The sequence below is a fragment of the Carica papaya genome, chromosome 7 (genome assembly GCF_054855325.1).
Source record: "Carica papaya isolate Zhongbai chromosome 7, ASM5485532v1, whole genome shotgun sequence".
NCBI lineage: Eukaryota > Viridiplantae > Streptophyta > Magnoliopsida > Brassicales > Caricaceae > Carica > Carica papaya.
In genome coordinates this window covers 21,145,447-21,167,854 of record NC_142315.1, presented here as the reverse complement: position 1 = coordinate 21,167,854, position 22,408 = coordinate 21,145,447, and the positions used below count along the sequence as shown (strand labels likewise).

General features: G+C 35.0%; 1 protein-coding gene across 1 annotated transcript; it reads left to right on the top strand.

Annotated features, from left to right (window-relative positions):
- Window positions 1–14,834: 14,834 nt before the first annotated feature.
- On the top strand, window positions 14,835–22,016 carry LOC110818598 (Pyridine nucleotide-disulfide oxidoreductase family protein). Its single transcript, XM_022047518.2, has 13 exons — window positions 14,835–15,125; window positions 15,233–15,337; window positions 15,456–15,569; window positions 15,675–15,728; window positions 15,842–15,958; window positions 16,617–16,726; window positions 16,802–16,875; window positions 17,378–17,439; window positions 17,670–17,868; window positions 18,151–18,211; window positions 18,513–18,580; window positions 21,109–21,248; window positions 21,403–22,016. Exons 1-13 carry the CDS (start codon window positions 15,006–15,008, stop codon window positions 21,634–21,636), a joined length of 1,458 nt encoding a protein of 485 aa, XP_021903210.2. The 5' UTR covers window positions 14,835–15,005; the 3' UTR covers window positions 21,637–22,016.
- The last annotated feature ends 392 nt before the right edge of the window (window positions 22,017–22,408 follow it).

Below are 22,408 nucleotides of genomic sequence, written 5' to 3'. Positions count from 1 at the left end.
AACAAAGCTGTCTCTAAGTACTGCCTTCCATCCTCATACTGATGGACAATCAGAAAGGACAATTCGTACACTTGAGGATATGCTCCGAGCTTGTGTCCTTGACTCTAGGGGCCATTGGGATGACCATCTACCCCTGATAGAGTTTTCCTACAACAACAGCTACCAAGCGAGTATCGGCATGGCTCCGTATGAGGCGTTATATGGGCGCCCATGCAGATCACTGATTTGTTGGGAAGAAGTAGGCGATAGAAGATTGTTCGGCCTGGAGTTGGTAGAGGAGACCACGTCTAAAATAGTTAAAACCAGAAAGAATATTCAGACAGCTCAGAGTAGGCAGAAGAGTTATGCAGATACCCGAAGGAGAGATCTAGCATTTGAGAAAGGCAATTGGGTGTTTCTTAAGGTCACTCCTTTCAAGGGAATTAGTAGGTTCGGCAGGAAGAAAAAATTGAACTCCTGATTTATTGGGCCTTTTGAAATCTTAGACAGCATTGGTACTGCCACCTACAGACAATCACTGCCTCCAGAGCTCTCCAGAGTCCACAATGTGTTCCACGTATCCATGCTATGTAAGTACAACCCGAACCCCTTTCATGTCTTAGCTCATGAATCGCTTTCACTCTAAAAGGACTTATCTTATGAAGAAGTACCAGTCGGTATCACCGACCGAAAGAGCAGGATACTCCGCAATCGAAAAATATCATTTGTAAAGGTCGTGTGGCAGAACCACACGCCCAGGGAGGCTACCTGGGAGCTAGAATCAGATTTTAGAGCCCAGTATCCCCATTTGTTCAACCAAGAGTAAGATGCAAATTTAGGGGACCAAATTTCTTTAAGGGGGGGAGAGTTGTAACACCCAATTTATTATTTATTTTTTTTCTTATTTATTTTAATATATATTAGAATTTTAGTTTAATTTTTTTATATTTAATTTATAAGGTTTTAATTTAATTTAATGAAAATAAAAATAATAATAATGACAAAATAGGGTAAAATTATTTTTGGGATTTAATTGAAATTGATTTTGAAAAAAAGGGATGAAAATTTGGATTCTGGGGGTGTTTTTGAAAAGAAAATCAGAAACCGGGGGTCAAAATACAATTTAAAAAAGTTATGCCACGTCAGTGGCCCCGGCCAACCAGAACACGCCGCATGGCAAGGAAGCTGACGCGGGAGACCACGCGGAAGGAGCCACGTGAGCGATCCGCGTGCACGAGATTGAATAGTCCAGATCTCACGCGTGCGGACGGCCCAGATCTCACGCGCACGGACGACCCAGATCTCATGCGTGCGGACGGCCCAGATTGAATCACGCACAGACGGCTTAGATCACATCGCGATGGACGGCCCATATTTATTTCTATTTTAATCGCGATCGGACGGCTAAGATTAAATCGTGAAGGACGGCTGAGATTAGAAGGGAAATGCTATAAATAACCTCACCCACACCCGACCCCAAACCCTAGCCGCCAGTGCCCTCGCCGGAGAAGAAGAATTAGTTACCGGAGGAGCCAGCCGCCGCCACCCTCCACCGCACCGGAGGGTTTTTCAACTGCCAAACGAGGTAAATTTTCTCCCATTTGCTCGTTTTTCAGAGTTGAATCATCCTATGGCCAAATCAGAGCCAAACCACTGGCCAATCGGCTGGAAAACACCGCCGAAGTCCAGCGGCACTGCCGCGGCTTCCTTCGATTTTTGCCTCCGATGAGGCCCTTTACGGTTCCCGTTTGATGTAATTTTTACACCCCTGTGATCACTGTCCTTTTCTCTACAGGTTGACCGGAGCAAAAGATCAAACCGTGACTCGTTCCGGAGAAGCCGCCACACCCGAGAGCTCCGTCGCTGGTAAGTCTTAGTTTTTCGTAATTTTTTGGCCCACCGAGGGCCCTAGGGTTGTTTTATCGCAGGAACCAATGCAAGTTTGGGCAAATTCGGCCGAAAATGGCCAACGCGAGGCTGATTGCCGCCGCGGGTGGCGGTGCCGTCGCCGAAACACGGTGGAGCCACCGTGCCAGAATTCTGATATTGGCCAAAAAGGGGGCTTGGGTCTGATTTGGGGTTTTTTGGGACACGTGCAGGTATCGGTAGTGCTTTTTAATTTCTCAGAGAAAATTCAAGAAATTTAGGGATAGGCCGTAGGCGCACTGTAGAGCCGATTTTAGACCCCGAAACAAGTAAGAATTTCTCACCCTATTTTCTATCACAGTATTAAAGTTTAATAAATGATAAAACGGTATTTTATGACTTTATAGATATGTATAATTGATTGAGGTTGCCAATGGAGGCCGAATCTGACATATTATTAATCAGTTGTTGTTTGATCTATTTTTCAGTATTAAATGCAATATGGTATTTGATGTATTTATTTTATGATTTTGTATGCATGAATCATGGTTTCTTTTATTATGGTTTGAATTATGGTGAACCCGATATTGTGTTATTTTATTTGGTGTTATTATTGGTTTACGTGTTTGTGTATGATTGAAAAATTGAGACCAAAGAAAATGGGAAAAAGGTTATGTGAATTGATAAATGGATAATGTGGACAGCCTGACTAGATATCTTGGGAGATGGTAGATGGACCGGATCCGTAGGGAACCCTACCGGGAACATGGTCTCTCATATCCGACGGGGTATGAAGACCTTATGTGTTTTGGGGCTCATACCGGACGGGGCATTGAAATGACCCGTTTCACCCTAATACCGGACGAGGTATTGAGGCTTATGATTTTGGTGCCCATACCGGACGGGGTATGGGGACGACCCTGGAATCAGGTTATTAATATCAATGGTTAACGTATAGCGGGGACCCCTTATGGATCTCCGTGGATACTAGTAGGCTGGTAAAAGAGGAAATTTATTGTCTGATTATTGAAGTGCAAAGTATAACAGGTGTTATGTTACAAAGTGTATATGATTTTATGATGGTTTTAATGTTATTGTTTCCATATGATATTTTCATGAATCTCACCGAGGTAAGTGGACAGTAAAAGTTTTTATTATTAATAAATGAGTTTGTTATAAATTATGCTCAATTGGTTGTTTTTGTTTTCTACCAACCTTTCCTTCTGTGGCAATGAGATAGTGTGATGTCTTTATTGGGCTAGTGTAGCTCATTCCTTAACCATTTTAGATTAGGAAGACGTGGTTCCCGAGCCCGTTCCACAGGAAGACGGTGAGTTAGACTTCTAGAGACTTTATAGTTCTATTTATAGTTTTTATTTTGAGTATTTCTTTTAATCAGCTTATTCTTTCATATGTTGAATATGTTTCTGGTTATTGTGTAAGGGATGTTAATCAAAATTTTTATTACGCTTCGGCATTTAAGATTTTTTATACATACGTCTTCACTTAAATTTCCAGGGCCGTTACAAATAGGAATACAGACATAGGAAGTAAAATGATCCACTGGTCAGATCATATGGATGACGTCCTAGTAAACTCGTTTTACGATCAATATTTGTGTGGTCGTAGATCCGGTGGGACATTCACATCACACGTTATTGATTGTGTACGTGAAGAATTGAGGAATGCATTTCTAGATCTGGACATTGATAAAAAGCGTATACACAACCGTATAAAAAATTTTGAAAAGGTAATTCTCAAAATATTATCATGTTTTCAAACATGGAATGAGTGGTTTTGTCTGGAATCAACAACTGAACGATTTGAAGCAGAAAAGGAAGTTTGGAAGCAACTAATAAAGGTAAATCTCTTACTTTATTATTTGTTGTTTGCTATTTTTTATATTGTTTAAAGATTAATATAGTTATTCATGCTAGGCTCAACCTGAAGTAGCATAATTGAAAAAAAATGTGTCCGAATTTACGAAAAATGTTAGAAATATATGGAAGGCATAGAGCTAGTGAGTCTACAAGTGAGACATCCCTAAACCCTCGAAGACAAAGGAAGAGAAGTGGTGATGAACATGGTCTGGATAGTTCATGTGAGGTTCCAACACCCGAAACTCCTACTTCACAATCCGAACATGAGGTGCAAAAGTCTTTAACGCGAAAGAAAGCGAGACGTTTGACAACTGTCTATGAAGCGGAATATTTGGCTGAAGTTCGAACTATTTCAAATTCAGTGAAGGAAATATTAATAATTTTAAAAGCGTCTGTTTCAGCAGAAAAGCGATAACAAGAGGTTTCTCGTATGAGATTAGATCTCTTTCTAGAAACAAAAGCTTTTATGTTGTTTATGGATAAACTAAACATGGCTAAAGCTTTAATGACTTGTCCTCCTGATTGGTGTAGTTTATTCATGATCAATTTGCTTAATTTACTAGGTAATGACTAATATCACATCTCAAGTTTGAATATTTTTTATTTGTTATTTTGTTGATTTTGATTTTTTGCTTTATTCGAATTTTTAGATAATTGAAAATGGAGGTGGTTGTCGCCGAAATGCAAGACTATATTATGGTTTTAGAAACCTTTGTCAAATTAATGTTGGATGTTTAATGAATGAATCTTATAATTTTGATGGACTAATTTATGTTTTGGATTGATTAGTTTATGTTAAATGGACTAATTTCTTCTATCTTTCTTTATTTGTTTGTGGACAGTATTTTACATTTTTGAAGCAGTTTTGGTTTATTGTGGTATTTGTTTAATTTTCAAGTAATTTAGTAAAATGATATAAATATTTTTTTATTATTGAATATGAATACAAAATATCTACAATGTATATATGTACTGTACATATAGAATTTTATTGATGATTAATTTTTTTACATAATATTAATTATTAAATTAACTCATGGTATATGATTATTTCAAATACATTTTAATTTTTTATTTGTTGAAGTAATTTTAAATTTAATATATTAATATATAATTAAAATTATTTGTTTCTAATATATAAATAATTTTATTTTTATTAAAATTAAATTAATATGATAATATAGATAATTATTATTTATTTTATTAAATATAAAATTTTAATTTGATTATGTATAATAATTATTTATTTAAATATAAATATAATTATATTGATAAATAATTTATTTATTTTTCCTTATATACTTCTTTTATACTATTTACTATTACATATAATATTTAGGGGTAAATTAGTAATTTGACTGAAAATACAATTATACCATCCTATTATCCAAATAAAAATATATCATTAACATACATTAATATACTATCATACAAACGTAAAAAAAATTTGTTACTCCAATTATGTGTTATTGTCATTCAATTACTGTTATTACTATATATTAATTAACTATCACTAAAATTTATCCAAATAAAACTTTAGAGAACTCATTCTTTATGGAAAAAATTTTATAGAATAAATACCACCAAAGTCAAACCTTTTCATTTTGACTAATATTAAAGGTGTCTATTTTTGGTGTGGACATAATTAGATCATACCAAAAAAAATTATTTGGACTAAATTATACTAAAAATAGTTTTATCTTTGGTCCAATAATATGGGAACCAAAAATTTCAATCTAGTCTAATTCATACCAAACTTTAAAAGAAAAATTAAAAAAAAAATAATTATGTATTGATATTTAATGAATTATTCTTTGTTATATTATTCTATTACTTATGAATTTGATGAATGATTATAGTTTACAAAATTATTTTTTATTTTAGTTTTTATTAATCTCATAAATATTAAAAATTTAGACCAAATTAATTTGGTTTTTACATGTAACGGCTCCGAAAATTAAAAAAAAATGTATATAAAAATTTTAAGTGCGAAAGCGATATAAAATATATTATGATTAACATCTCTTACACAATAACCAAAACATATTAAAGATATGAAAAAATAAGCTAACTAAAGGAAATACTATAAATGAATACTATAAGGAAAACTATAAAATCTTTAGGTTTCTACTCGCCGTCTTCCTACGGAATAGTCTCGGGAACCAACTCCTTCTGATCTGAAATGGTTAAGTAAGGAATGAGCTACACTAGCTCAGTAAAGACGTCACACTATCTCACTGTCACAGAAGTAAAGGCTGGTAAAAAACAAAAACAACCAATGGAGCACAATTTGTAACAAATTCATTTATCAATAATAATACCCTTTACTGTCTACTTACCTCAGTGAGATTCATGAAAACAACTTACGAAAATAATAACATGATTATACACACTCTGTAACATAACACGTGTCATACTTTTATATTTCAATCATCAGGCAACAAATTTCATCTTTTATCAGCCTACAAGTATCTATGGAGATCCATAGGGGTCCCAGCTATACGTGAACCATTCACCTTAACATTTTAATTCCAGGGCCGTCCCCATACCCCATCTGGTATGGGCGCCAAAACAATAAACCTCAATACCCCGTCCGGTATGAGGGTGAAGCGGGCTGTCCCCATAACCCGTCCGGTATGAGCGCCAAAACATTTAAAGTCTCCATACCCCGTCCAGTATGAGACAACGTTCCCGGTAGGGTTCTCTATAAACCCGGTCCGTCCACCATCTCCCAGGATATCTAGTGAGGCTGTCAACTTACCCAATTATCAATTCAATCCCATTCCTATTTATCCTTAGTCTTCTTTACTCATTCAAACATAATTATTTAAGCAAGCAACATTCATACACAAGGCCAACATATATTAAATTCACAAAATTAAGCAGCAGTGAAGCAAACAATGATTCATGCATTAAAAATCATAGAATAAATAAGCCACATACTGTAACACCCAAAAAATTATTTTTTTTATTTTTTAATTTATTTTAATTTATATTAGAATTTTAGTTTAATTTTGTATATATTTAATTTATAAGGTTTTAATTTAATTTAATAAAAATAAAAATAATGATAATGATAAAATAGGGTAAAATTATTTTTTGGATTTAATTGAAATTGATTTTGGAAAAAAGGGGTGAAAATTTAGATTCTGGGGGTGTTTTTGAAAAGAAAATCAGAAATCGGGGGTCAAAACGTAATTTAAAAAAGTTGTGCCACGTCAGCAGTCACGTCAACAGCCCCGGCCAACCAGGACACGCCGCGTGGCAAGGAACATTGACGCGGGATAGGGCCACGTGGGCGATCCACGTGCGCGCGATCGGATGGCCCAGATCCATTCCCGCGGGCATGGACGGCCCAGATCAAATGTGCGCACGGACGATCCAGATCTCACGCGTACGGACGGCCCAGATTCAATCAGGCACGGACGACCCAGATCGCATCGTGATGGACGGTGCAGATTTAATCCTAAATAAATCGCGATCGGACGGTCCAGATTAAATCTTGATGGACGGTTGAGATTAAAAGGGGAAGGGTATAAATAACTTCACCCACACCCGACCACAAACCCTAGCCGCCAGTGCCTCGCCGGAGAAGAAGAACCAGACGCCGGAGGAGCCGGCCACCGCCACCCGCCGCCGCACCGGAAAATTTTTCGACCGCCAAAAGAGGTAAATTTTCTCCTATTGGCTCGTTTTTCGATGCTGAATCCGCCTATGGCTAAATCAGAGCCAAACCACCGACCAATCGGCCAGAAAACACCGCTGAAGTCTAGCGGCGTCGCCGCGGCTTCCCTCTGTTTTTGCCTCCAATGAAGCCCTTCCCGATCTCCATTCGATGCAATTTTTATACCTCTGTGATCACCGTTTTTTTCTCTACAGGTTGACCGAAGCAAAACATCAAAATACGACTCGCGTCGGAGAAGCTGCCGCACCTGAGAGCACCGCCGCCGGTAAGTCTCAATTTTTATGATTTTTTGGCCCATCGAGGGCCCTAGGGTTATTTTATCGCAGAGACCAATGTAAGTTTGGCCGAATTCGGACGAAAATGACCAAAACCTGCCAACCCGAGGCGGATCGCCGTCGCCGGAGCACGGCAGAGCTGCCGTGCCAGAATTTTGATATTGGCCGAAAGGGGTCCTAAGTCTGATTTGAGATTTTTTGGGACACGTACAGGTACCGGTAGTGCGTTTCAATTTCCCGAAGAAAATTCAGAGAATTTAGGGACAGTCTGTAGGCATACTGTAGAGCCGATTTCAGACCCCGAAACAAGTAAGGATCTCTCACCCTACTTCCTATCACTGCATTAAAGCTTAATAAATAATTAAACGGTATTTTGTGATTTTATAGATATGTATAATTGATTGACATTGCCAATGGAGCCCGAATCTGATACATTGTTGGTCAGTTGTTATTTGATCTATTTTTCAGTATTAAATGCAGTATGATATTTGATGTAATTATTTTATGGTCTCGTATGCATGAATCATGGTTTCTTTTATTATGGTTTGTATTATGGTGAACCCGATACTGTGTTGTCTTATTTGGTGTCAATTACTGGTTTACATGTTTGTGTATGATTGGATGATTGAGACCAAGGAAAAGGGCAAAAAGGTTATGTGAATTGATAAATAGATAATGTGGACAGCCTGACTAGGTATCCTGGGAGAGGGTGGACGGACAGAGTCCGTAGGGAACCCTACCGGGAACGTGGTCTCTCATACCGAACGGGGTATGGAGACCTTAGGTGTTTTGGCGTTCATACCGGACGGGGTATCGGGACAGCCCGTTTCACCCTCATACCATACGGGGTATTGAGGTTTATGGTTTTGGCGCCAATACCGGACGGGGTATGGGGACAGCACTGGAACCAGATTATTAATGTTAATGGTTCACGTGTAGCGGGGACCCCCTATGGATCCCTATGGATACTAGTAGGCTAGTAAAAGATGAAATTTGTTGTCTGATTATTGAAGTGCAAAAGTATGACATGTGTTCTGTTACAAAGTCGATATGATTTTATGATGGTTATAATGTTATTGTTTTCATATGTTATTTTCATGAATCTCACCGAGGTAAGTGGACAGTAAAGGTTTTTATTATCAATAAATGAGTTGTTATAAATTATGCTCCATTGGTGGTTTTTGTTTTCTACCAACCTTTACTTCTGTTGCGGTGAGATAGTGTAATGTCTTTACTGGGCTAGTGTAACTCATTCCTTACTTAACCATTTTAGATCAGGAAGATGTGGTTCCCGAGCCTGTTCCACAGGAAGACGACGAGTTAGACGTCTAGAGACTTTATAGTTCTATTTATAGTTTTTATTTCAAGTATCTCTTTTAATTAGCTTATTCTTTCATATTTTGAGTACGTTTTTGGTTATTGTGTAAGGGATGTTAATTAAAATTTTTATTACGCTTCCGCATTTAAGATTTTTAATACATACATCTTCATTTAATTTTCGGGGCCGTTACATATACTGTAACACATTTAAAACTGTAAAATAAAACAAGAACCGACCAAAAACGTATATCAGATTTGGGCTCTATTAGCAACTTCAATTAATTATACATATCTATTAATTCATAAAATAATATTTTATCATTTATTAAACTTTAATTCCGTGATAGAAAATAAGGTGAGAGATCCTTACTTGATTTAGAGTCTAAAATCGGTTTTTCACTGCGCCTACGGGTAGTCCCTAAATTCCCTGAATTTTTCTCCGGGAACTGAAACACATTTCCGGTACCTACACATGTCCCCAAATAACTCAAAATCAGACCCAGGGCCTATTCGGCCAAATTTTGAATTCCGGCACGGCGGCTTCGCCGTGCTCCAACGACGGCACTGCCGTCCGCGGTGGCAATCCACCTCGGGTTGGCTGTTTTCGACCGTTTTCGGCCGAATTCAGCCAAACTAGTACCAGTTCCTGTGAGAAAACACACGTAAGGCCCTCGGTGGGCCCAAAAAACACAAAAAACTGAGACTTACCGGCGGCGGAGCTCTCTGGTGCGGCGGCTCCTCCGGCGCGAGTCGCGATTTGGTGTTTTGCTCCGGTCAACCTGTAGAGGAAGGAACGATGGTCACAATGGTGAAAATATTACATTGAACGGGAATCGGGAAGGGCCCTCATCGGAGGTAAAAACTGAGGAAACCCGTGGCAGCGCCGCTGGGTTTTGGCACCTTTTTTCGGCCAATTGGCATGTAGTTTGTCTCCAATTTGGCCACAGGTGGGTTTAGAATCGAAATCCGAGCCAAAAAGAAAATTTTTACCTCGTTTGACAATCGGAAAGTGCTCCGGTGCGGCGGCGGGTGGTGGCGGTCAGTTCCCCCGGTGGCTGAGTGGTCTTCTCCGGCGAGGGCTCTGGCGGCTAGGGTTTGGGTTTGGGTGTGGATGAGATTATTTATAACCTACTGCTTTTAATCTGAGCCGTCCATTGCGATTTAATCTGAACCGTCCATCACGATGCGATCTGGACCATCAGTGCGTGATTCAATCTGGGCCGTCCACACGCGCTTTTGATCTGGGCCGTCCGTGCGCGCGGGAACGGATCTCAACCGTCTGATCGCGCGCACGCAGATCGCCCACGTGGCTCCCTTCCGCGTGGCCTCCCGCGTCAGCGTCTCTGCCACGCGGCATGTCCTGGTTGGTCGGGACTGCTGACGTGGCATAATTTTTCTAAATTACGTTTTGACTCCCTATTTTCGATTTTCTTTTCAAAAACATCATCAAAATCCGAATTTTCACCATTTTTTCTCAAAATTATTTTCAATTAAGTTCCAAAAATAATTTTATCCATTTTTATCATTATTATTATTTTTATTTCTATTTAATTAAATTAAACTAAATTTAAACCATATATTATTATATAAATAATCATTTAATTCATATAAAATTTATAAAAAATTAAAATAAAACAAAATAATATTCATAAAAATAATAATAAATTTGGGGTGTTACATTACATCTCTCCTAGTTTGATCCTCAATTCAAGTCTAAATATATGAATACCCCTAACTAGGGTGATGGTAATTAAGGACCCTATTAAAAATTTAAGTCACTATAAAAACATGATGGAGTTTCATAAGGTGGCCAACACCATGGTATGTTATGGGTTCTCCTTGAGCCTTAAAAAATGGGTAAGTGAATCATTTTAAGCTTGATAATATATATGTAATATATATGTACATATATATAAAAGAAATTTAGTTATTAATTCCTTGATAAGACCCATAATAAATAAACATGAATGAAGTGATAACTTCACAATTTATACGGTGAGAAACTTCCATAAGATGTAAAAAAAATATAAGGAGTCTGCCCTTAAAGACAAAGGAGATGTCTATAATGTAGGAAGATGAATGACTTATATTTTCAATTACCATATAGAGATGGATGTTGTTTTTTTTTATTACAACATTATCCTAGAACTGGTAAACCAAGTTGAAGTTGAAGTTTAATTGGAATCCATATGCAGTCTTTCTAATGTAAGAAGAACAATCTTTGGTTTTGAGAAAAACGTTTTTTTTAGTTCATCAAGAAAAAGTTTGTTTTATACAAAAAAGATAAAGATTCTAATTATATATTTAAGGTAAACTAATACTTTAATTGATTGTTGGGTAAAAAAAGCATGACTGATAAGATAAAAATGATATTTCAAGTTGTGACTATTACAGTGAAAAATTATTAAATTGCAATTTTAGGTTACTTCTGTTTAACTAAAATTACTATATAAAGATAAAAGTTGCTCTTACTTATGTTCCATTATTGCCTCTAAATTAATCAAACAACTAAAAATTGAAGTTCTACTAGAATCTATTTATTATTTTTTCAAATAAGTAAAAAGTATAAAACTTAACTTTGGAAAAAAATATTTTTATTTTTATTTTTTTTTTCTGTTTCATCACTAGATAAGCTTATTTTATATCAATTAAAGGACGAGATTATAAGTTTAATTGTAAAAATAAGGTATATCAATATTTTAGTTTTATTAAGAAATATTTAAGTTTCACTATCAAGATAGAAATGATTTTTTGATCTTGAATTTCAACAATAGGATACTCCTATTGCAAATACATTACACGAGAATGAATTAGTCCTCCCTCAATCAAGTATTAGTTGCTAGGAACACAAGTAGGGTGGGGAATACCTTTCCCATGTTCTCATCATTTGTCTTTATCAAGAACTTATTTCTAGTCCCCATTTATGTTCTAAAAAAGGATTTGTATTTTTTAAACTAATTTTTTGATTTAAATCAAATTTAATTATTTTTTAATTAATTAGATAATCAAAGACAGGGTAACATAAGAATTTTTTTTTTAATTCTCTTCATTGATTTAAAATTTCTCATATTTTTATTTAATTCGAGATAAACTAGTTGCTGACCATATTTTACTTAAAATTTTTATTCAATCCCTTGGAATCAAATGATTAGTAGACCAATTTAGATAAAGGGAGAATTTGGTCTCAATTCTTACTAATTTCTAGTATGTAATAGATATATTACTAGTTTCAATTTATTGAATATAGTTCGTATCTATATAATTACTTAATTAGAAAAATTAACAGTTAACAATTAACAATTAATTAATGAGAACCCCAATGCCTCTAAAATCACAATTAAAAAATTTGCACAGAGTAAATAAATAATTTTTTTTATTAAGAATTGAAAAAAAAAAAAACAGAGATTGACTTTGGAAAACGAAAGTCAGAGGGGGGCGGTTTGTGGGTCCTGGGCGGGCTGGATAGGGGGAGGCGATGTACAAACACAACTCTTACTCTTCTTTGAGCTTACACGTGAAAGTGACTTAAAAGTTCTTTGCCGCATTCGAATGTGGGCCCCAGACACCCAAATAATTATACAGAAATAAAATTCAAAATAATTTAATTTTAAAAATCTGTCCCGAGACACCGACCTGTAACAACTACTTTCTATTTGTTTTGTTTAATAATGTTCACTGCCCAAAATCAACGTTGGGTCCTTCCTGTTATTATTATTTCTCTTCACCTTTTCCTTTTAAATATATATATATATTTTTTTAAATTCTCTATTATTTGGTGATGTCATCCTTACGCACACATGACGTCTCCTCCCTCGCGCAAATTACAATAACAAATTTTTAGTAAAAATATATATGTACGTTAATCAATTTTTTTTTTTTTTTGTAATTAACTTATCTCTAGACGATGCACTTAATGGCTTGTACGTTAAATTAATAAATTAAATACGAGCATGAAGTAAAGAATAGGGGAATTTACATAAAAAGAGTGCAAGAAATATTAGGGGGGCCTAGTTGACCTTTCCGTTGGGTAGTTGAGAATTGAAACGTTTTTAAAGAGGTATGCGAATTTTAAATACTAATAATAATTTGTATACAATAAGGTATATATATGTATGATATACCTCCTAATTAATCATTTAAATTTCAAGTAATCATCACTGCAGCTTTTACATTCTCTCCAACAAGAGTGTGCCTGATCCAGCTTCTTTAAATCATTGCACACAAAACGTGAATCTTGCCAATCTATTAATTATTATTATTATTTTAAATATTTACAATAATTGATTTTTAATTCAAATCAAATATTTTTATTATGTTCAGTAAAACATTCATTTTGATTAACTTATGAAATTATATTTTCTCCGTGCACCCCAGCTAGCTTATAGATCACAAAATTGTTAAACTATACAATATTTTAATATCTTTTTGTTTTTGATAAAAAAAAAAAAAAAACTAATTTCTACTTGGGGAAAAAAAAAAAAAAATCCAATCAATGTCTTAGTTAATTGACTTCTAAATTCTACCATACTGGATTTTCTTATTGACTAGCGAGTGTCCGGTGCAGTTGATTTTTATTTTGACGACTACATTTTGTGATTTGATGGCAGAGTTATGATAATTTTAATTAACTAAAATAATCTTAGAAAATAAAAATATATTATAATATTTGAAGTTTGTTGACTTTTGTTGACCCAAACAGGGAGAGAAAAAGAAGTTTCACCGAAAGTGATCCGACTTCTCACCTACCTCCCACGCGTACACGTGCTCCATACTTTTGTAAAATGAAAAATATTAAAATTTAATTTAGGTATAAGAGCTTAAGACAAATTAACTCATGTGCTCACTTTCTCCACATATATATATATATATATATATATATATAAATACAAAATAAGCCTTAAGCATAATGAAACTGTTTGGATTTACTTCGTTAGTAAAAGGAGCTTAAAGTTAATCTTAATTAAAAAAAAAATTAAAATATCTACACGCATTTTTTGTTTTTAGTCATCACTTATTTTCTTTAAATTAATACGAAATTTATCTTTAAACAATTTTAAATACTTATTTTTTCATATTAATTTGATAGGTTCCAACTTTTGTCCTCACAAGTTTATTTCAAAGTTAGTTTTATTATTATGGTTATTTTTAGTCTAAGTATTTTCTATTACCATTATGCTAAGAAAAAGAGAGAGGTCAAACTTTATATTCTTTCTAACTCCTTTAAAATTCCAAACCCAAACCCATTTTCACCAAAATTTAATAAAAGTAAAAATTAAAAACCCAACCCTTCTTGATCCTATTCGGCCCAGAAATCAACACTCATTTTAACCCATTCAAATTCAAACGCCATCATCTTCTGAATTCCAAACGCACCGTTTTACGGAAAATAGAATAAAGATGATAATTATTAAAAAAAAAAAAAATCAATAAATTTTATTTATTAACCAAATGATAAATCATGTAATTTAAGGATAAAATAAAAAAATTATTTATTTATTTTTAAATTGAATGAATGAAAACAAATCTTTAAGGAAAAGTAACAAAAACTTATCATTTGTTTGTCTGTTAACCAGTTTTTGATTATTTAATTAAAATTCATATAGTTTTATTTTTATATCAGTCTTTAACTTTAGGTTATTGTCAAAGTCAATGTAGTGGTGATTTAAATAAAATAAAAAACATTTTAATTGTACATCTTTTAAAAAATAAATATTACAATTAAAATTAAAAATTAAATGAAAATTGTATCTATGTATAGCCATTAAAGAGATTAATCCACATGGGCTCTGGAATGTATGTTACATGCCCCCAAATATTATACGGTCAATCCAACCAAGTCCATATTTCACAACTGGGCCTCTGTAATTCAACTGGAAGCTGGAAACTCCGTGGCTGCTCTGATCTTTGAGAACAAGAACCCTACTTTCTCCCCCCTAAAAACTTGATTATACTAGCCAGTAGCAATATCAACCAAACAAAGCAAAAGAAGGAAAGGAAGGAATGACAATCTTCTTCCATGCAAGGACTTGCTTATCACGAAGCATTTCAACTGTTTCGTCTCGCCACCTGCATATTTGCATCGTCGGAAGTGGGCCCGCTGGCTTCTACACTGCTGAGAAGGTTAATTACGTGCTTAAGCTTATTGAGGATCGAACATCTTTAATTGCTGATTCATCAAGTGATTTATCGTTTTTTCTTTCGAATATTTTAATTAACTACTGCAACAGATGTTAAAGGCGCACCAAGAAGCGCAAGTTGACATAATCGATCGATTGCCAACGCCGTTTGGATTGGTGCGCTCCGGCGTCGCACCTGATCATCCTGAAACTAAGGTATGAATTTTGCTGGTACGCGCTGAATGTAGTTCATTACTTCTTCTATTGTTGGTGCTAAAAGATTAAAAAAAAATGTTCTTAATTGGGTTTAATTTTACCAGAAAACTTGCAACAGATTGTGATTAATCAGTTCACTCGAGTCGCGCAACAAGAGCGGGTCGCTTTCTTTGGGAATGTAGCTTTTGGTTCTGATGTGTCACTTGCTGAGCTCCGTAATCTGTACGATGTGGTAATATGCAGCACCTGTTCGGTTTTTGGGTTATTAACATTTTACTTGTGTTGTATGGATGAGGGAGTAACATCATTTTGATCCATGTTTAATACAATGGAGTAGGTTGTGCTTGCTTATGGGGCTGAGAGCGATAGGCATCTTGATATTCCAGGAGAAGTATGTTTTATAAGTATAAAAAATCTTTCTTGAAGTCTCTTGGTAATTGGATAATAATGTTGAGAATGAGTTCATAAGTTATTTCCATATGTTTTTTGAAAATTGCCAACTAGAATTTGATTGGGATACACTCGGCTAGAGAATTTGTTTGGTGGTACAATGGGCATCCTGACTACAGAAACCTGAATCCAGATTTGAAGAGCTCTGATACAGCCATTGTTCTTGGCCAGGTACTTTTTGTACCGTATTTTTTCTTATGACAGGAGATTGGTTATAGGATTATTGTTCTCAATTTTTATTCTTAAAAGAAAAAGGAAAGGCGCTTGAATTGTGGGCTATAACAAGTTTGGCCATTCTCACATCATTTTCATTATGAATTGAAGTTGCATAGCTTAGATTAGTCATGCAATGCCATAGTCAGGCATAGGACAAGGGCAAACTTGATAAGACTGATTAAGATGGAATAGTTTCTGTTTTGAGATTTTTTCTGAATATAACAAATAGACTAGTCTTCTTTAACTGTATTAAAAAATATTTGGAATTTCCAACAACCGTCAACTCTTCGACCATAAAGCTATGTATTGTAAAGGTATTTGCAAGATGGCAGACTTGTCGAGCTTTGACTTTGGAATCTTCTGACACTGGATAATTATTAACCTGTGTAAATTCCTTTGTCCTAATATTACTGCATAACTAGACATGTCCATATTCTCAGCTTGAGCAATTTTGTGCAAATATCCCCATACACATGCATTTTTGGTGAGGGTTTGTTAATTATGTAGTAGTTGTCCATAAGATCACAATATTATTCTCTATCCTTCACTTATATTGAATGTTCTAATATTGGTACAATAACTTAAAATGGTAGTGGTTGTATGTACTTGTCAGGGAAATGTAGGTCTTGATGTTGCTCGTATCCTTTTACGATCAACATCAGAATTGGCCTCCACTGATATTGCCAGTCATGCTTTAACTGCTCTAGAAGAAAGTTCTATCAGGTAATATACAGTAAACAGATAAATCTGTTGCTAGTATCAGGTTTCTGAGCTTTTCTGATACAAATGCAATTACAGGAAAGTTTACCTGGTTGGAAGACGGGGGCCAGTTCAAGCGGCTTGTACTGCTAAAGAGCTCCGTGAAGTTCTTGGTATTTCCTTGATTGTGTACACTGATAATTGATTGTTTCCCCCATTTTTCTGTGCTTTTATGTAGTAATCACATTTGACCTTTATCATATGGTACTACCACTCCTTAAAATTTAACCTTAATTGCATGAAGGATATTTTCAGTTCACTTGATTAACTGATGACCTTATCTTTTCTTAGTCTACTTTCTTTTGGTCTTGTTATTGTTGCCCTTTACCCTGAGTATTATGGAAGAATTTCTGTTATTTGAAATAAGGACAAACCTACTATGCTCAGTGTTTGATTGTATGCATGGTTGTATACTACCAAATCCCTTTATTTCATCTAAAATGTTGTGATTGAACATGTGGTTAGTTGTTTAATTTTTCGATTAATTTTATATTTGGGTGTTATTCTTTTATAAAGGTTTTGGCCTTATGTATGTAATTTCCATCAGTTCAATAGATGTCCTTCCAGATCTTCCCATGATTATGGAATTAATAGTGATACTTGATCTTGTTTCAGGGATGAAAGATTTGTATATTCAAATAAATGGAGCTGATTTACTAAAAACCCGAGAGGACGAGGTATATGTCGATTCTCAATCTTCAACAAGTCAGATAATTTATATTCTTTTTCTTTTATATTTTTTAATCTCTCCAGTAGCAACGTTTCTGGATTTTTTACTGACTTTCCTGATTGTCTAAATAAATATTGTTATTGAAACTTTTACAAGCCTTTTCTTTTCCTTTTCACTTTTTTACTCTAGTCTTTTATGTTGATGTTTTTTGTATGTAATTGTTGTTTTTGGGTGAAGGAAGAGATGATGAACAATCGAATTCGGAGAAGGGTTTACGAATTAATTCAAAAGGCAGCCACCTCAGGACCTTCCCAACCCAGCCCAGGTCAGCGAGAACTTCACTTCGTCTTCTTCCATAAACCTGACAGGTTTCTACAATCAGAAGACGGGAGGGGTCGTGTTTCAGCTGTGCGATTTGAGAAGACAGCTCTTAGAGGTAAGCTCTCTGTAAATATTTCTTATGCACTAATCATCTTTTTTGGCTTTTGTATAATTTGGTATTGGCTGTGGATATCTCATAGCCTTCCCATGTTGAATTCTGTGGAATCCTCAATGTAACAACCAAAATGGTGATGGTAAATTGGCAAAAGTTTTTCTAATTCCCCTGAATTACTTATTTGTGGGCTAGTTCAGCTGGATTGAAATGAGAGATCCATTTTGAACTGTCTAATTCAATACCAAAGGCGCTCATTTTGCCTTTTGTAACTTCAATTTGTAGGTGTTGGCTCTGGGAAACAAGTTGCAGTTGGTACAGGAGAATATGAGGATCTTAGCTGCGGGTAATTTTTTTCTTTGTATTTCAGGACTAAGACTGTTCCAAGTTTTCTATCAGAATGAAAAATCCTTATTACTGACTTTGAAAAGGGCCTGGTTGTGAATAGGTTTAATCTCCTGTACGCATTTTCTTATACAATCTGTAATAATAACCGATAGTGAAGTAGAGGCTTCAAGAATATTTATTTCTTCTCCTTTTTTTTTTCTTTTAAGAATTTATCTCTTCTCCTTATCTTACGTTCAGAAGTTTGGGACGTAGACTGAGTCACTGATTACTGACTTGCAATGCGTTCTTCATGTTTGCAGGATAGTGTTAAAAAGTATTGGTTACAGGTCAGTCCCAGTTGATGGTTTACCCTTTGATCACCATCAAGGTAGAATGAATAAGTAGATCTGGCTCTTCATTAAGATCTCACTGTGTTTCTATTTTAATGCTTGCAGTCATTCTATCTTCAGGAAAAGAGATATGTGCATATTTTTAATTTTAGTTCATCTAACTGCTAAAAGCTTCTTCCAAAAATTATTTGGTCAATTATTCAGTTTGTTTTAAAGAAAAGAACAGTGACCAGGCCAGGTAATGGCAACGTGGCTGCTTTTTTCATTGCCATCCTGGCTAAAGGAAATTAACGTTTGGGGAGGGTTGAAGCAATGTAAGGATGGGTATATCTGATTAAAATTTTTTTTTTTATAATTATGAAGGTTATTAAAGTTTTATTTGTCTATGTTATTATAAATATAATAAATACCATTTTTTATTAAATTGTAAACATTTCTTGAGAATTTACTAGAGAAAATTAAAACAAAGAGTATGTATTATGAGTTTATGTATGCTTTTGCATATATGTAGAAGTTTTCATATGCATATAACTCAAAAGAAATACTAAAATATATCTAAATGTATTTTATATTTAGAGTATTAGCAGGCATGAGTGGGAACCATAAATACTTTCTTGCTTCATTTTCCTTGTTGCGATAGGGATTTCTTGGCAGGCATGAGTGGGAATCAGCATTAAAGTAGTGAATTGAGATTAGACCCTATATATAAATAGTCAGTTTCTCATTAATGAAAACAAGTTGTTCATTTCTCAAATCCCCAATATTTGTCCTCTCTTGGTGTATCACTAAAGAGAACACTTTGTTCAAATTCGGCAGAATATGAGATTTGACCTCACTAAATTTTTCATTCAACCCTTTTAAAAACCTTATAATTTTGTCTTTTTCTTGGTACTTTATAGAAATTGAATTAGCATCGTAAGCACACTTAACAGCACATTTGCATATTGGTGTTGGACAAAGATTATGCAGTTCATCCCTAGTACCTTTATGTGTGTAAAATATTGTATTACAGTGTAGTTTCCTTGTTTCTGATTATTTAACTCTTCCTGCAAATCCGAAACCCTTACTAAATCCCCTTGAACAAAGCGATCATGCAGGTCCTTCCACAGGTTCTTAACATGATCAATCGAAATAACATATTCCTTGCTCATTATCAGACAATCACTTATTCACAAACTTCGTGTGGGGCTAATAGTTTTCATTTCCCGTCTCATGGAAAACCCTTTTCGCTCCGCTTAGCCCTATCCCCCTCTAGGGGTATTTTAGTGATAGGTTCTATAGGAACCGGACGATCCTATTTGGTCAAATACCTAGCGGCAAACTCCTATGTTCCTTTCATTACAGTATTTTTGAACAAGTTCTTGGATAACAAGCCTAAAGGTTTTTTTATTAATGATATCGATCTGTGCAATCCAAGGTGACAGAGTTCTCGTTATCTAAGTCAATATTAGCATCTCTTCCAAGATTTGGATATCGGATCGTCCTTATTCGGAACTTAAATAGTGCCATCTACAAACTCCAATTTATTTTTGGTAATAAGGACCATCTTCATCGCCCGAAATCATGAATAGAAATTGTTACCTGCGAGTATTATAATTGTGAGTTGAAGGGACGGGCTTTCGCTCGGGTAGACGTAGAACGGACTAGCAAGAAGCTCCTCCATTATTGTTGATTCGGTTGTGGTATTCATTCTGAAATACTTCGTGTAAGTGACTCAAACCATAATCTTCTTTCTTCTTCTTGATGCTTAATGGACCTCGAATTTAGGGCTCTTTTCTGTTTATCGATTTAGAGAAAAATGGTGAGGAAAAATGGAATCAAAATGCATGATATTGCTCTGATACCATGTTAAAGCTTGAAATCATCCAGAAATTGAAGAAAATTTTGCAAATTTTCCTTATAAATCAGAAGAAATTTTACAGACAGGGAATGCAAGAGAGAGGACAAATATCGGGGATTTGAGAAATGAAGAACTTATTTTCATTAATGAGAAATTGGATATTTATATACAGGGTCTAATCTCGATTAATTACTTAATGCTGATTAACTAAAAATTAATCTAAACAAACTCAACCAACTAATTACAATCACTTTACCTGCTGATTATGCATGTCTGACCCAAGGTTTGACTTCCTATTAGGTTTTGGGTAGGACAAATAAAACCTGCTGGTCAGGGATGAAATTAAAATTTTTATTTTATTGCTCTGTCTTATTTACCTACTTGCTGAATGCACATCAACATTTGGAGAAAACTAATTATGTGCTTCTCACGGAATCCTGTCTTCTGAAACAAGGATTTTTAGTTGCATTCTAATAAATTCAACATGTATAGAACATATTGGCCATGTTATTTTATTAATTTTTCATTAACATTTGGGAGTTTCAAAATCTTAAACATCTCTTTGACATGATGGAGTATGAAGTAGTTTTTGGAGCCAGGGAAAAAAACCTGTTTAATATTGAATACACTGCATTTCATGACCCAATTTTTATTACATGTCAGCCCTGGAATAAGGAGAAGGGAGAGAGAATGGCTCTGCTTACTGGCCTTATTACATATTTGCAGGTGTGGTCCCTAACAAAAGGGGTCGAGTTCTTACTGATACTTCAGGTTGTCTGGTCGAAACAGGGTTGTATGTATGTGGGTGGTTGAAGAGAGGTCCAACTGGGATTATTGCTACAAATCTTTACTGCGCTGATGAAACTGTAAGTCGTCTCTTGCATCCTTCCAGTAGAAGGTGGTTTCAAGATATTTAACATCAGTGCCATCGTGGGACATCTAAATCATCTTGCCATAACAAATACTAAGATTAGAAAACAGATGTTATAGCAAATCCTAATCTGAACGTTAACATGTTAGGTTGGTAGCATATCAGAGGACCTTGAAAAAGGAGTAATAGCAGCTTCTTCTAGTTTGCTAAACCCTGGCAGGAAGGGACTCCTCCAGTTACTGGATAACAAGAATGTTGAAGTTGTCCCGTTCTCTGGCTGGGAAAGGATTGACTCCAAAGAGAAGATGCTTGGCAGTTTGCAAAACAAACCCAGAGAAAAATTAGTTTCATGGGAGGAGCTGCTGGAAGCCGCCAAAGAATGAATTTCCTTCTTTGAATCTCATTTATGCAGAAGCAAAAATTAAGTGATTCCACTTTTGCTAGATTAACAAAAAAGATAAGGAAGAAAAAGTTGATCACTTCAACTCTGACCTTGGCCCTTGATTGGTCAGAATAGGAAATTAAGTTTCTGCTCTTTATTACTGTTATTTGCTGTCCTGACGAGTAGTTTGTAGAATATTCAATAAAAGTTAAATTATTAAATTGGGGTTATGTTGAAATAGCTGATTTATTTTTTGTAAGTGATTGCAGAAACATTTGAACATTTTATAGTAATTTGGTAATTGTGTAGTAATTCATTTTATAATTTAGTAAATGACAATTACATCACATTATTAATTTATTATGAAATTTTAATAGCTTTTGCGGCTGTGATGCCCTCAGGCACCATAGAATTTTTGTTTCCACTGATTATTGTGTTGTTCATAGCCTATAGTTAGCTTTCTTGTTGAAAGAAAATGAGTAACCCAGAATTTCTACATCCAAGGTATCTACCTAAAATGCGAATTATAAATAGGGTATTTAACCAAAAAAAAAGGAATTATACATGGGCTTTATACTTTTTCGTGAATATATATATATATACATATATACATATTTGAATGTAGGGTTGTCGTGAGCGGAGGCTTGGGGGGGGGGCAGTGTAAACATTTACAGATTTGGGCAGTCTGGCGTACGGCCTATTCTTGCACCAGTGCAGCTATGTCCTTTTTAGAGGAATCAACCATGCATGCATAAAATTCAGTGTTAAAGTTT